At 35.9% G+C, this 13,587-nt stretch overlaps 1 protein-coding gene across 1 annotated transcript in view; it reads left to right on the forward strand.

Moving 5' to 3' along the window:
• The window catches only part of LOC110026427, a 71,427-nt gene that overhangs the window by 22,804 nt on the left and 35,036 nt on the right, over positions 1-13,587 (forward strand). The window contains exon 6 of the mRNA XM_020727358.1: positions 6,156-6,229. Within this exon, the coding sequence (XP_020583017.1) occupies positions 6,156-6,229 (74 nt within the window). The remainder of the gene's footprint in view (positions 1-6,155; positions 6,230-13,587) is intronic.

A 13,587-nucleotide genomic window follows, 5' to 3' on the forward strand; every position in this document is an offset into this window, starting at 1 on the left:
GTCAGAGTACTTGTTGAAAGAGACATCACTTCACCCACTTATGAGAAAATCTGGTTGGGCACACAACGCCATAGATATTGGCAAAATGTAGGGATTGAACATTCTCCGTCGTATTGTTCGAACTGTCGTATGTTCGGACATTCCAGTTCTCAATGTCACCATCAACACCCCAACTCAGACCACAAAAGCAAACTGCTCCGCTAGAGGCTGTGATTTCATCTCCTGATCAGGCAGGCAATATGACAACCATTCAATCCCCAGTTGTAGCTCCCTCGTCTTTGGAACCTCTTATCGTGGGGGAGGGAGTTTCTTCAGACCCCGCTTGCCCTAGAACCTATCACTGATAATACAGGTGGAAATACTTCTACTGCTTCACAATCGCCTCATCAGGTCGAGAAAGATGTTAATATTACTCAGGCTCATAGGGATCAAGACATGCAATGACCTACACCTATTCAACAACCTTTGGAATCTACTGATCAGATGAGTCAATCATCGGATGAGGAATGACGGGTCTACACATCAAAGAGGAATAAGAAGAATGAAGATATACTTGAGCTCAGGAATCTGATGGATGATACTTTGGTTACTACGGGCAATGGTACTCATTTTACCAATTTGTTAGTCGACTCACTTCCGAGAACTAGAGGCAGGAGAGTAAGATGACTAAAGTGGAACGTCCCTGACACTTTTGTGCCCTTTTGTGGCTTTTTTGATTTTCAACCTTTTTATATCTTTGTTTTATCTGGGTTTTGTGTGTGTTGTATTATATGAGTTGGACTTTCTTTTAGGTCCTCTCATACAACATTTATGTATCTTTTAGGTCCTCTCGGGCTTTTCTAATATATATATATATATATATTTATATTTGATATCTATCGTGGAAGGTTCTGCTAGGTTTTCTCCTGGCGAACTCTAGCGTCTGTTTCGTTGAATCTCGCTTCGTTGTGCTCGAAGAAGAAGGGGTTTGCGCCTCGTCTTTGTTTGCTTTATCCTTCGTCTGTTTCGTCGTGCTCAAAGAAGGTTTCACGCCTCATCGACTTCGTCTGCTCATTGAAGGACGATTTCTGACGCCGTCCACACTAAATTAGTTGTTCCCTTTCGTCGTCTGTGCTCGAAGAAGAAGGGATTTCCTCTGCTCCATTCCTTGCTTCCCTAATTGTCGGCTTCGGCGTTTGCTCTTTCCTTGACTGCACTCTTCACTGTTCCTAACGCCTCGCCTCCTTCAATTGGTGATGGCTTCGAACAGAACTTATGTTGCTGCCCTTACGAGTGTTCACGCATCAGGTACTCCTAAATCGTGTTTGTTCCCGCCTTTGCATTTATGGAGGGTGGCGAGTCCTGTTACATCAAGAAATCTTGTAGGAAAAATGAGAAACTAGCCATCCTTTTTACTGAAGCTGAATGTAATCAGCTTGCTTTCTCATGTCGTCTGAATTTGGTTGGAAAATTCCTTTATGACCATCTCGAAATGGAGCTTATTTGTAAGGAATTTCAGCTTATGCACCTTGTTAAGGAGTGAAAGATTAGACTTTTAGATAAACGACACATCCTTATTCAACTTAACAATGAAGAGGATTACACACGTTTATTTGCTATAAGATTAGTTTGGATTGATAACAGAGCAATGAAAATTTTGAATTGAATTGTGGATTTAGACCCACAGACGGAACCACCAACCATACCGATCTGGATTCGCCTCCCTGACCTGAAATTTCATTATTTTACTCCAAATGTGTTGTACTCCATTGCCTTAGCCTATGTTAAACGACTCAAAACGGACATTCCTACTTTTAATCTTTCACGTCCTTCAGAAGCCAGGGTGCTTGTTGAGAGGGACAATACTTTAATCATTTTTTAGGAAATTTGTTTAGACTCATAACACCAAGGATATTGACAAAGTGTAGTTATTGAGTCTTTTCCTTTTTTATTGCTCGAATTGTCGTATGTTCGACCACTCCAATTCTCATTGTCAACACTTACACCATCATCTAAAACCAAATAAGCAAAGTGCTCGGCCAGAGTTAGAGATCCCCCTCCTAATATTCTCCAAGTTAGTGACACTCTTGATTATCACAAGGATATCTAAGACCTCAATAACACTGTCGTAACTGTACCATCTAGTCCACTGGCCGACGTTACTGAAGGTTTCACTATCCCCGCGACCAATATGTCAACTACTCAGCCCCACACATTGCTCAAGATGTAGGTCCTCTAATTCCTCCTGTGGAACCTCTGTTCGTGGGGACAGAGGAGACGTTTCATACTTCACCTACCCATAGAACCTATCATTGATATAACGATTGACAATCTCGTGGTGGAGTGTCCTGCCCTACGTGTGCCCCAGCTTCAATTCCAACATTCTACCCTAAGCGAGCTTTCTACTGCGGACATACCACCTCATCAGATCGAGCAAGTTGTTACTGTTAGTCAAGCACAAGGGGCTCATGATATGCAACAGCCTACACATGCCCGACAATCTTTGGACCAATACACTGATCATATTAGCCAGTCTTCGGACGAAGAATGACAGGTTTACACATCTAAGAAGAAGAAGAATGGATGCCTACTAGAACTTAGGATCTTAATGGACGATACATTGGTTATTTCGGATAATGACAGTAAACTTAACCATTTGTTAGTTGGATCCCTTCCTAGAACTAGAGGCAGAGGTAAGGCTACATTGGGTCATTCTCAAGCTCCCTGAATCTGCGAGTGTTTGCAGACTTTTGGCGTACAATTTACATGTCTACATTTTAATCTTGGTTTTTGGGTATACATGTATTTTTCTGGGACCTTGGTGTCTGTTGTATACCGGGTAGTTAGCGTTCCAGTTTCGGTTCTCTCATCCAATCTATCTGTACATTTCCTTTTAATATATTAGCCCTTGAGCTTTTAAATGTATATATATATATATATATATATTCAAAGACTTACTTGATTTATCTTAATTGTTCCTGGTGTGGAAGTGCTAGATTAGAAATTGCATTATAAGAAAATATTAATAAGCAATAGATATATTTTTATTATGTTTTATTCTCTCCTAATTGAGAATTCTGTTCTTATTTTCTTCCTTTTTGTAATACTTTGCTTGCTTGTATGTGTGTAATATTCTTGATCATTAATACACATGTTGTTCTTGAAACAACGAGTATGATGATGAGTTATTATTTGTTGTCTCGATTTTAGGGATTCCAAACAAATGAATGATAAGATTAAACACGAGCATATATGTTAATGACTCAGGCCCAAAGTGGCCTGCACTATGGTGCATAGCGATGTGTGTCGCCGTACTCTTGGCACCATTTACATGGTGCAGTGTGACACATCAAAATGGCATGCGCTATTTGCGCCATGCATGGGAATAGTGCATGGCTTTCTCATAATGAGCTTTAAGCTGATTATTTTGATTTAATATGAAAAAATTAAAGAAAATTTTTCATGCATACATTTCATTTCTTATATATTTGTGCATTTAACATTTAATATTTAATAATTTTTTAACAAATCATAATTACTAATACTAATTTTTTGATAATGAAATACATTGTTTTTATCAATATGATTTTATGTGATTATAACACAGAATGTTACTTATGTAAATATTAAACTTTAGGTGTTGAATATGCAAATATTAAGAATTGTGTGGTTTGCATGTAAATTTCTCAATACACACACACATGCATACATACCTACATACATATTTTCATCTATGGGGCATAAATCTGCCCACGTTGCATCGCTTGCATGATTGTAAGCTTCATTTGCATGATGGGGATGACGATATTGATTATGCTTTATGTGATTATAATAATATTGATGAGGAGATCAGATTTATTTGACTTATAATGATGATGAAAATTCTTTGGATGACTAGTTGAATGGCTTGTGAAAATATTAAACTTATAGAACAATCATAATATATACTATTATGTTATTTTATTTTTTAATTTACTATATTCTTTCATATCTATTTGAATTTTTTTATTAAATTTTAATATTTTACACCATATTTAAAATAGTGCCCCGCGTCATGCGCCATGCACCATGCACAATTACTCTACTCTACGGAGACCTTCATGCTATGGTGCAACATTTGCCATTGAGAAGTATGAATGCTAGCCATGAATTTGTTTTTGCATATTTGAATTCACAGAGCAATCGTAGTAGTGTTGTTGTTGTCAGATTGATGAGTATTATTTATGTTAGTATTCTTGTTCTATCTATTATTCTCCCATTTTCATTTATTTATCATTCTATCAATTATTAAAGGTAAAGCAATCATTTTTTTGGATTTGCTTTTTTATGTAAATTTTAGTATCCTTAATAGTTTAGCAAATCCATGAATTTAGTGACAAAATTATAAATAAAAGGCCTAACGTTGGGCATCATTCCACAACTTTACAATATCACCCACTATAGCTGGTTCGGAAGGGGGCAGAGGATGCCGATTTTCAATTTAGCTCCTTATTTTCTTTCCTTTATGATTTATTTCCTATTGATCTATTTTCTGATTATGTTTTTCTATGAGGGAACAATTTATATATTTTTATTTTATGTTTTCGAGATTTTTGATTTGTTTTGAGTTGGAGGAGATTGTAATAGTTTAAGGAGTTCTATATCCTTTCCTTTTGCAAGTCTTATAATAAACATTTTTAAGAACAAAGCATTGCTCAAGAGTAAATGTTGTACGAATTGTAGAATAATTAAATTACAAGTGTTATAATGAAGCGGTGAGAGAGTTAAGGAACATATGGTTTAAAAAATCACATCAATTATGGAGAATCAATTTGATTTCATACTAGGAAGATCTACCATAACATTTATTTTTGAGTGAAAAATATAGGAAGCAAAGAAAATAAAATTTATATGATTTTTTATTGATCAAGAAAAGATATTCATATGTTCTTTTTATTAATCATGAGAATGCATATGATCGAATCCAATAATAATTTACTTGGAGTGCTTTAAGTTGGAAAGGTATGTGTTTGGGATATGTTGATGTTATTGAAGTATGTAATGGTGCAATAATTAGCATTTGAAGTAGTTGTTGATTCACCCTTAAAATTTTGTTTATCATAGATTTACATTTAAGATCAACATTGACTATATATCTTTTTATATACATTATAAAGATTTTTATAAATGATATTTAGAGTGAGATTTTTTACCTGTTATTTGCAGATGATATCATTCTATTTTGCCATATTTTTGCCTTTAATTTAAAACAAACAAACCACTAGAACTCTACTTGTATAAATATTGTAATGAAAAGGGCTCACATCCTAGTTCTTAATTAAGAAGCACATCATAATTTATTGCTAAAACAGTACATATAAATTCAAATCATATAATATAATAATGAAATATTTTTAAAAAAACCTGCATATATGATATAAATAATAAATCATTTATATGACATAATAATAAACTATTTTAAAAAATGATTATATGTAATGGGTATTATTCATAATTGTTCGTATCATCATACAAATTATTAATGATTATTTAGGCCCAAGAGGAGCTGCTTTTATTTATTTTTTTTTCTTTTTAAATATGTATATGTAAAATTCTGTGAATTAATCACTTGCAGTTTTACGATGAATTTCATGAACATGCAAGTAATTCTTTTTTCGTGCAACAGAATTTGTTTGACTTTGTAATGTATTTTAATTTTTCCTCAAATTTTAACATAACAAGTTAAACTTAATATGCTCAAGTGAATTGCTGCGAAAGAGCAAACCTGACTCTACTCTGATCATTGACACAAGGATTCTTTACTTTTTTTTGTGATTTTCTTCGATTTAGAATCACTTTCACTATTAGTTCCCTCTCTTAATGTCATCGATTGTATCACACAATTATCTCAGCTTGTAGCTTGGCTGAACAAGACAGCATTAGAAAATGAAGAATAAATAGTTAGTGTTTATTTATCTTATCATATCTTTTAAGATTTAGTTCATTTTCCTTTCTGATTTGATTAGTTTTTTTCTAGTATTTTTTAGCCTCATTCGGCATCTGTCAATTATCAATTGCTTACTTCATGGGACGGCCTTTTCATTAATATTGCTCTTTTTTTTTTTTTTTTGCCGGCATAATGTAACAAATACTCAATGGCGCAATTATGTTCTATGTGCTGTGGATATATTTCTCAGGTAAAGAGGGAGGAACTACTTCAATTTGCTCAAGGAGCGGTTTCAGGGCTCAAGTTAAATGCTGATATTGCAAGGTTGGTGAGTAACTTTATATGTTTGATTTTACAGCATTCCATGTGTTATTATGGCTTTGATCATTTTTTTAACCACGGGAGGTATAGTTATTTTTATATTTATTATTTAAAATATAAAAACACAGTGATGTTGCAAGGTTTGCGAGCAACTTTGTTGTTTTTTATTTTATTGTTAGTAGATGTTTCATTTGTTTTAAAACGCAGTAAATGCTGTTCAATTTGTATTTTCTGAAATAAAAGGCATATGATTGCTATGCCTATATGAAGCTTCAAGCAAACTTTTGTTCTTGCTGTAAATTTTCAGAATTTTGCTTAATTATAGGCTAGTAGATACTTTAATGCACTTGTGTTAGTATCTCAGTAAATGTTGGCATTAATATCCACCAACTAGCTATAATTATTGAAGAGTTATTTTCTCATGAATTGACATGAAAGTTTGGAATACCACGGCAGAAATAGATGATTGAACATAAATTAGATATATTTACTAAGAATCAAGGGAGTTTAGCAACGGGGAAATTTTAATATATTCATGAATGGAGTTAAGTTTAGTAACTGTGGGTATATATGTAGGGGCAAGTCTAGGTTTCTTGCAAGGGATGATAATACATGAATAGAGCCATGTTTAGCAATTGTGGCAAATAGCTATCCAGTCTATCTAGTGTATTTAAACCGCTAAGTGCAATGCAATTGTAAGGATTTTTTTCTTTTCTTTGCTTCAATGCACAAAACACAACTTTGCGTGATAGAGCAAGCATGATATGTATAATTGTATCCCATATATACATATATTTTATGCATATAATTGTCATTTAATTAGCTATTAATATATTAAATGATGGCATCTTTTGTAATCGATAGCCACAAAAGATCAATGGCTTAAATAATGAGATGATGAAAGAATACTTTAAAAAAAACCAACGCATCTGAGAAACCGACTAGAGACCAAAAATGGAGGTAGTGTGAAGTGAGTGTAATATGAGATATTCAGAAACATTACCAAGAATAAGCTTGTGAGCCAAAAGTTACTAATGCTAATAACAAGAACCAATGGAAAGCAACAAACGAGAAGCTTATTAAAAAATACGAGGCAATAAAGCGTGAATAGAGTCACACAAAAATATATTGCTCCATATGAGATTTGGAGAACAAATGAGCAACTACTTAATGATTATGAGAAATATTGAAAAGCAAGCACCCTTGTCTAGCTATTGTGGCATGTGCTAATTCAAATTATGAAATTTGAATCAAGTTTTTTTTATATATATAATTTTTGTTAAAGGGGGGTGCACAATGCTACAATATGATGTAGTGAAGTGGTGCTTCACCCACTTAATTATGTATGTGCAAGGGCGGAGCTACAGTGGGGCACTTGGTAGCTGTCCCTCACTGGCCCGACCTAATATACATATATATATATATATATATATACATATATATATATATATATATGGTAATAGTCAGCACCTTACCAATCTGCTAGCTGGATCTCTATCGAGAACTAGAGCCAGAGACAAGCCTAGATTGAGATGACCCACACTTTTTCAGCGCTTGGGTGGTTTTTTGAGTTTTTTCTTTTATTTCTATATGTACACATCTTTAACTTTTTTTTATGTGTTGTACCGTGTGGGTTGGGTGTTTAGGCCCATCCATACAAACATATCTGTATCTTTATCTTTATTATATCATCCTTTGGTCTTTTTAAAAAAATAATAAATAATATATATATATATATATATATATAAGCACTTGTGGCTCCCTACGTGTTAAAAAAAGAAAGATTACAACAAGGGGGAGGGGAGGTGGATCCCCAATTTATAAACCCAAAATAAAAAATACATTTAAGACGCACTCCTAGAGGTTCCACCTCCCACAGTACAACCCACACAAAAAAGAGAACTGAAAAATACAAGTATACCCCAAAAAAATAAAGAAACAAAAAACAAGTATACTTGAGCACTGAGCATAATAACAGGCAGAAAAAAGGAGAAGGGACAAAAAGGTAGTTTCATTGCAAAAGCCTCAGTCAACATCCAAAGCTCCATACCGGGTAGACGAAACAACCAAGCAGCTCCAAAGTGAATGATAAAAGGGCAGGAGTGAAAACAACATCCAAGTAGAGCCACCAAAAAAGGAGAAACAGCTTCAGACAAACTGCTTGAGAAGAGAATACAACAAAAGTACAGGTAAAGCAAAGGTGACAGTAAGCCCAAAAGAGTAACCGTAATTTTCCAACAAACTGAGCAAACAAAAAGGATTAATGTCTTAAATAAGGCATATTCAGGGAATCTCCAGTAAGTAAAAGCCGGAGAGGGGTAGGGGGGATAAGCCAATAGAAGACACATCGCCTGCATGCCTGGCTAACTAGTCAGCAGGTGAATTTCCTTCTCTGTGAATGAAGCTCCATTGAACAAGCAGGCGGCAATTGACAATAAATGCTTGAATACATTTAAACATACAGATAATATCCCATTGGGACGGAGAAACACCTACTAACATCTCATAGAGCAGGTTAGAGTCAGTTTCACTAGTAAGCATAGTGAAATTAAAGGATAAAATCATTTTTAAAGCAAGAAAAAACCCCCAACATTCTGCTAATAAAGGTGTCCCCGCAGCAACAGGGGAAGCAAAATAACACAACAAATGCCCAACATGATTTCTGAAAATTTCACCCACAGAAGCAGACAAGTTGTTCCAGCTACCATCGACATTGACTTTCACCCAACCAGGAGGAGGAGGCTTCCATCTAACCAATGGCAGCCTTGGTCTCCTACCTATGGGTGTAACAGAAGCAGAAGCCTTTAGAGCTTTAGAAAAATAGGTCAGCATATAGGAAGTAGTGATAGAGGCAGGAGGGGGGGGGGATCAAATTTATGGTTGTTCCTAGCAGACCATAAAAACCAAGGAACCGCCAGGGGAAGGAAAAGAGTGGAGCATTTTCCCTACGCCAGCATAGGAGTTCCACTCCCTCAAATAGTTAATCAGAGTACTGCCATGAGTCCAAGAAATACCATAATATAAACCCAATTGATTCCAGACATTTAAAGAAAAATCACATTCAAAAAAGATGTGTCTATAACCTTCCTCATGATTCCTACATAAAGGGCACATAGAAGCTAATCTTAAGCCCTTAAGTTTCAATATATCATCTAATGGGAGCAAAAAGGAGAAATAACGCCAAAGGAAAAAAGAGATAGAATGGGAGAAAAGTTTATGCCAAATCCAGGAGCCCCAAAACCAATCAGGGTAAGAATGCATCTTTTCATATATCATCTTACGAACAGACTGAGAGGTAGTTTTCTGCCAAACCGAATAGTCTTTGTGGGTAGGCTGAGAAGGAATTTTAGATATTTGCACAACATTCAGCTCCCCAACCAAAAAACACAGCTTAGAGAAATCCCAACCTTCATGTGTAAAGAGGTCAGAGACAAGCAAATTATTAGTATGAGATGGATGTGTGTAATCTAAAAGAGTAGGCATTTCCCAATTATCATTCTAAAAGGAGATGTTCCCCTCACCAAGATCCCAAAAAATAAAATTTCTAGCAATAGATCTAGCATTCAAGATGGTCTTCCAGATCCGAGAGTCTCCCACCTTCCACATCACCTGGGAAGGGTGGGTAGAAGTACAATACTTTTGATGCATAAAAGAGGCCCATAAGGAAGAGCCCACTTCAAAATTAAATCAAAGTTTGCACATGTTAATCTCCACAGTTTGTTTCAAAGTTTTGAAACTAAAACCCCCAGCTTTCCTAGGCTGGCAAATTTTATGCCAAGAAGCCCAAATTTTCTTAACACCACTTCCAGCCCAAAGGAATTTGTTGAACAACCTCTCCAAAACCTTCAGTGCACTTTTGTTAGGATTGAACACTTGCAAAACATACAATGGAATGCTTTGAAGAACACTAGAAAGTGAAGTCAGCCTACCCCCATTTGAAAGAAAGACATTTCTCCAGTTGTGATTTTATGCTTAATTTTGTCAATGACATCATCCATTTGAATCTGCTTTTTTCTATCCCTAATTAGATTAACCCCAAGGTATTTTAAGGGGAGAGAGGTTGGTTGATAACCAGTGTAAGAACTCCCTCAATTAGCAATAGAGTTTCTGACATTCTTGCCAAAACAAAGCTGGCATTTCTCAATGCTAAAAGTTAAACTAGAGCAGTTTTGAAAATCTTTTAAAGTCTGCATTAAAATTTTAATAGCAGCTTTGGAGGCATTAGCAAAAATAACAACATCATCAGCATAGGCTAAATGGGAAACTAAAGTCTTAGCCTTGTGGGTGAATTGAGTGTAAGGATGTAGCAATTGAAGACGATTTAGCAATCTAGATAAAAAGTCAAAAGCTATGATGAATAGAGTAGGGGAGAGGGGATCCTGTTTTTGTTTATACACACACACACACACACACACACACACACACACACACACACACACACACACACACACACACACATATATATATATATATATATTTATTTATTTATTTATTTATTTATATCCACGATGTTGGCTAAGCTCGAGAGCTCCGCTAGGGCTTCCAATGGAGATTTCGGTCGCAATTGATTCTACCGCTGGAAGTAGAGGAATCGTCGACTTTCACTCCATTCGTCTGAGTCTTCGTCGGCGTCGATGTCGCTGCCCTCAACTGTGCGCATCGTCTTCCCTCGATATTGCTCCTCGCAGCTTCGTCGTCTGCGCCCGTTTTCTGTTTGGGCTTTGCTCTGCTTTTGCACCTGTTTCGACTTCGGTGTTGCTGCTTCTGTGCCCGCCCGACAGCTCCTCTGCACTTTGTAGTAGTTTAACAACAGTCTCTGACCTCTGATGACATTTCCTTCTTCTATGGTGGAGCCGGACAAAGTCTCATTTGCCCACGTAGTGGGTAACCCTCAAGTGGAGTTCGCAGTGGGATTCCTCTCAAGTTATCAGGAGTCTCGTGAGGGTACAAATTATTGTCCTTTTATTAAGAAGGGGAGCAGGAAAGGTGGAAAAGAAGCAATCTTTTTCTCTGAATCAGAAATTTCTACTATGACGGAAAAATTCAAGTTTGCTCTTATTGGAAAATTTCAGTGGGGACACCCTCCTATGGATATTATCAGAAAAAGAGTGTTGATGATCTTAAGCTAGTAGGCAAGTGGAAAGTGAGACTAATTGATAAGAGACATGTGTTGATCCAACTAACAGTGACTGAAGACTACACCAGGATTTTCTCCAAGAAATATCTTAGTATCGAAGGCAAATCAATGAAGTTACTCAAGTGGTCTCCTAATTTCGACCCAAATCATGAAACTCCCACTGTACCGGTATGGTTTAGTTTACCTGGTTTCAAGCTGCATTTTTTTCACCATCAGGTTCTCTACTCTATTGGGGTCATTCTTGGGGATCCTCTGAAACTAGATCTGCCTACTTTCAACCCAACCAGACTCTCGGTGGTCAAAATACTTGTGGAAAGGGATATTACTTTACCTGATATTACTGAAGTTTGGTTGGACACAACCCATAATGGTTATTGGCAACAAATCGTCATGGAACACAAACCCCCACACAAACCCCCATATTGTAACCACTGTAAGATGTTTGGTCATATCCTTGCTAAATGCCACAAACGTCATCCTAATTTGAAATTTAAGATTCAAGTAAATAAGGATGGGTCTAACCCCACTGTTGTGGACATTTTAGTTTCACCTGAGGAGGATACTAGGTGTATGTTGCCCCTGAGGATCCACCCTATGAAACTGTTGTTACTACTACTGCTAGTGATGAGATGTCGGTACCTACAAAATCCATACGAAATAATACTGATGGACTCTTACCTATAAATGATGGTGTTCAGACTGATAATCAAGAGAGTCTCGCAGCTCCACTTCTTCAAGAAGTATTCGGTGTAGCGGCAACTCATACTTCACATATTCCAGAACCTACTGTGGGTACTATTGTTGGTAATTCTTCTTCTTCAGCTCTACCCCATCAGGCTGATTCTTCGGAGGAGGAATGACAGGTTTACACTTCCAGGAGGAAGAAGAAGACTGGAGATCTACTAGAGCTCAGGAGTTTTATGGATGATACCTTGGTTACTACGGGTAATGGTCAACACCTTACCAATCTGCTAGTTGGATCCCTACCGAGAACTAGAGCTAGAGGCAAGACTAGATTGGGATAACCCACACTTTTTCAGCGCCTGGGTGATTTTTTGAGTTTTTTCTTTTATTTCTATATGTACCTATCTTTTATTTTTTTTTTGTGTTGTACCGTGTGGGTTGGGAGTTTAGGCCCACCCATATAAACATATCTGTATCTTTATCTTATATTAGCCCTTGGGCTTTTTCAAAAAAGAAATATATATATATATATATATATATATATATATATATTAATGAAGTTATTCTAGTTTTGAACAAAAGAACTCAACCTATTCAAGTTAATGTTTATTGTTTATGTATAATTAACATAAAAATCATCTTAGATTTTTACTCTAATTAGTTAGGATATATTACAATAATTTTAATAAATCATGAAGTTATCATGGCATGATACTTATCTTATCTAGATCTAATAAAAATAATTGAGAGTATTTTTAAATTCAGTAGTTTGTGCCCCTACAAATATAATATTTTGGTTGTGCTCTTGTGCATGTGCACATCATAGTCATTCGATGTGTTGGGTCATTTTACTATTGCCTAAAGCACATTTTAAATTATACCAAGTCTATGGGTCTGGGTGATACCTTTGACTGCTAGTTGAGCTTTTAATATTTTCGTACTTTCATTGGTGCTGTGTTTAATGAAGATAATTGAGAGTATTTTTAAATTTAGTAGTTTGTGCCCCTACAATTATAATATTTTGGTTGTGCTCCTGTACATGTGCACATCATAGTCATTCGATGTGTTAGGTCATTTTACTCGTGCCTAAAGCACATTTTAATTATACCAAGTTTATGGGTCTGGGTGAAACCTTTGACTGCTAGTCGAGCTTTTAATATTTTCGTACTTTCATTGGCGTTGTGTTTAATGAAGATAATCACTTACATCCCATTGATCTTCCTTTTTGAAGTTTAGTGATTTTTATGTGACATTTTTTCAATGGTTTCTATTTCTTCCATTACAACACAATTTCACTAAGGAGTCATTTGGTTGAGTGATTAGTGGTATGTTGTATTTTTTTTGCAGGAATTTGAGAAAATTATGTGTTTGTTAAGAAAATGTACATATACAGTGTAAAGTTTTGCTGAATTTGAAGTACATCGTAGTTCATTTTAGCTAAATGTAGAATTCGGCTGATTTGACCAAATTACATCATTCATGTAAAATGTTATAGGCAAGTTGCCGCCACCGCCCGCTGTCGTAGCCCGCCGCCGGCGCC

Source organism: Phalaenopsis equestris, unplaced genomic scaffold (assembly GCF_001263595.1).
Source record: "Phalaenopsis equestris unplaced genomic scaffold, ASM126359v1 Scaffold000372, whole genome shotgun sequence".
Classification (NCBI taxonomy): domain Eukaryota; kingdom Viridiplantae; phylum Streptophyta; class Magnoliopsida; order Asparagales; family Orchidaceae; genus Phalaenopsis; species Phalaenopsis equestris.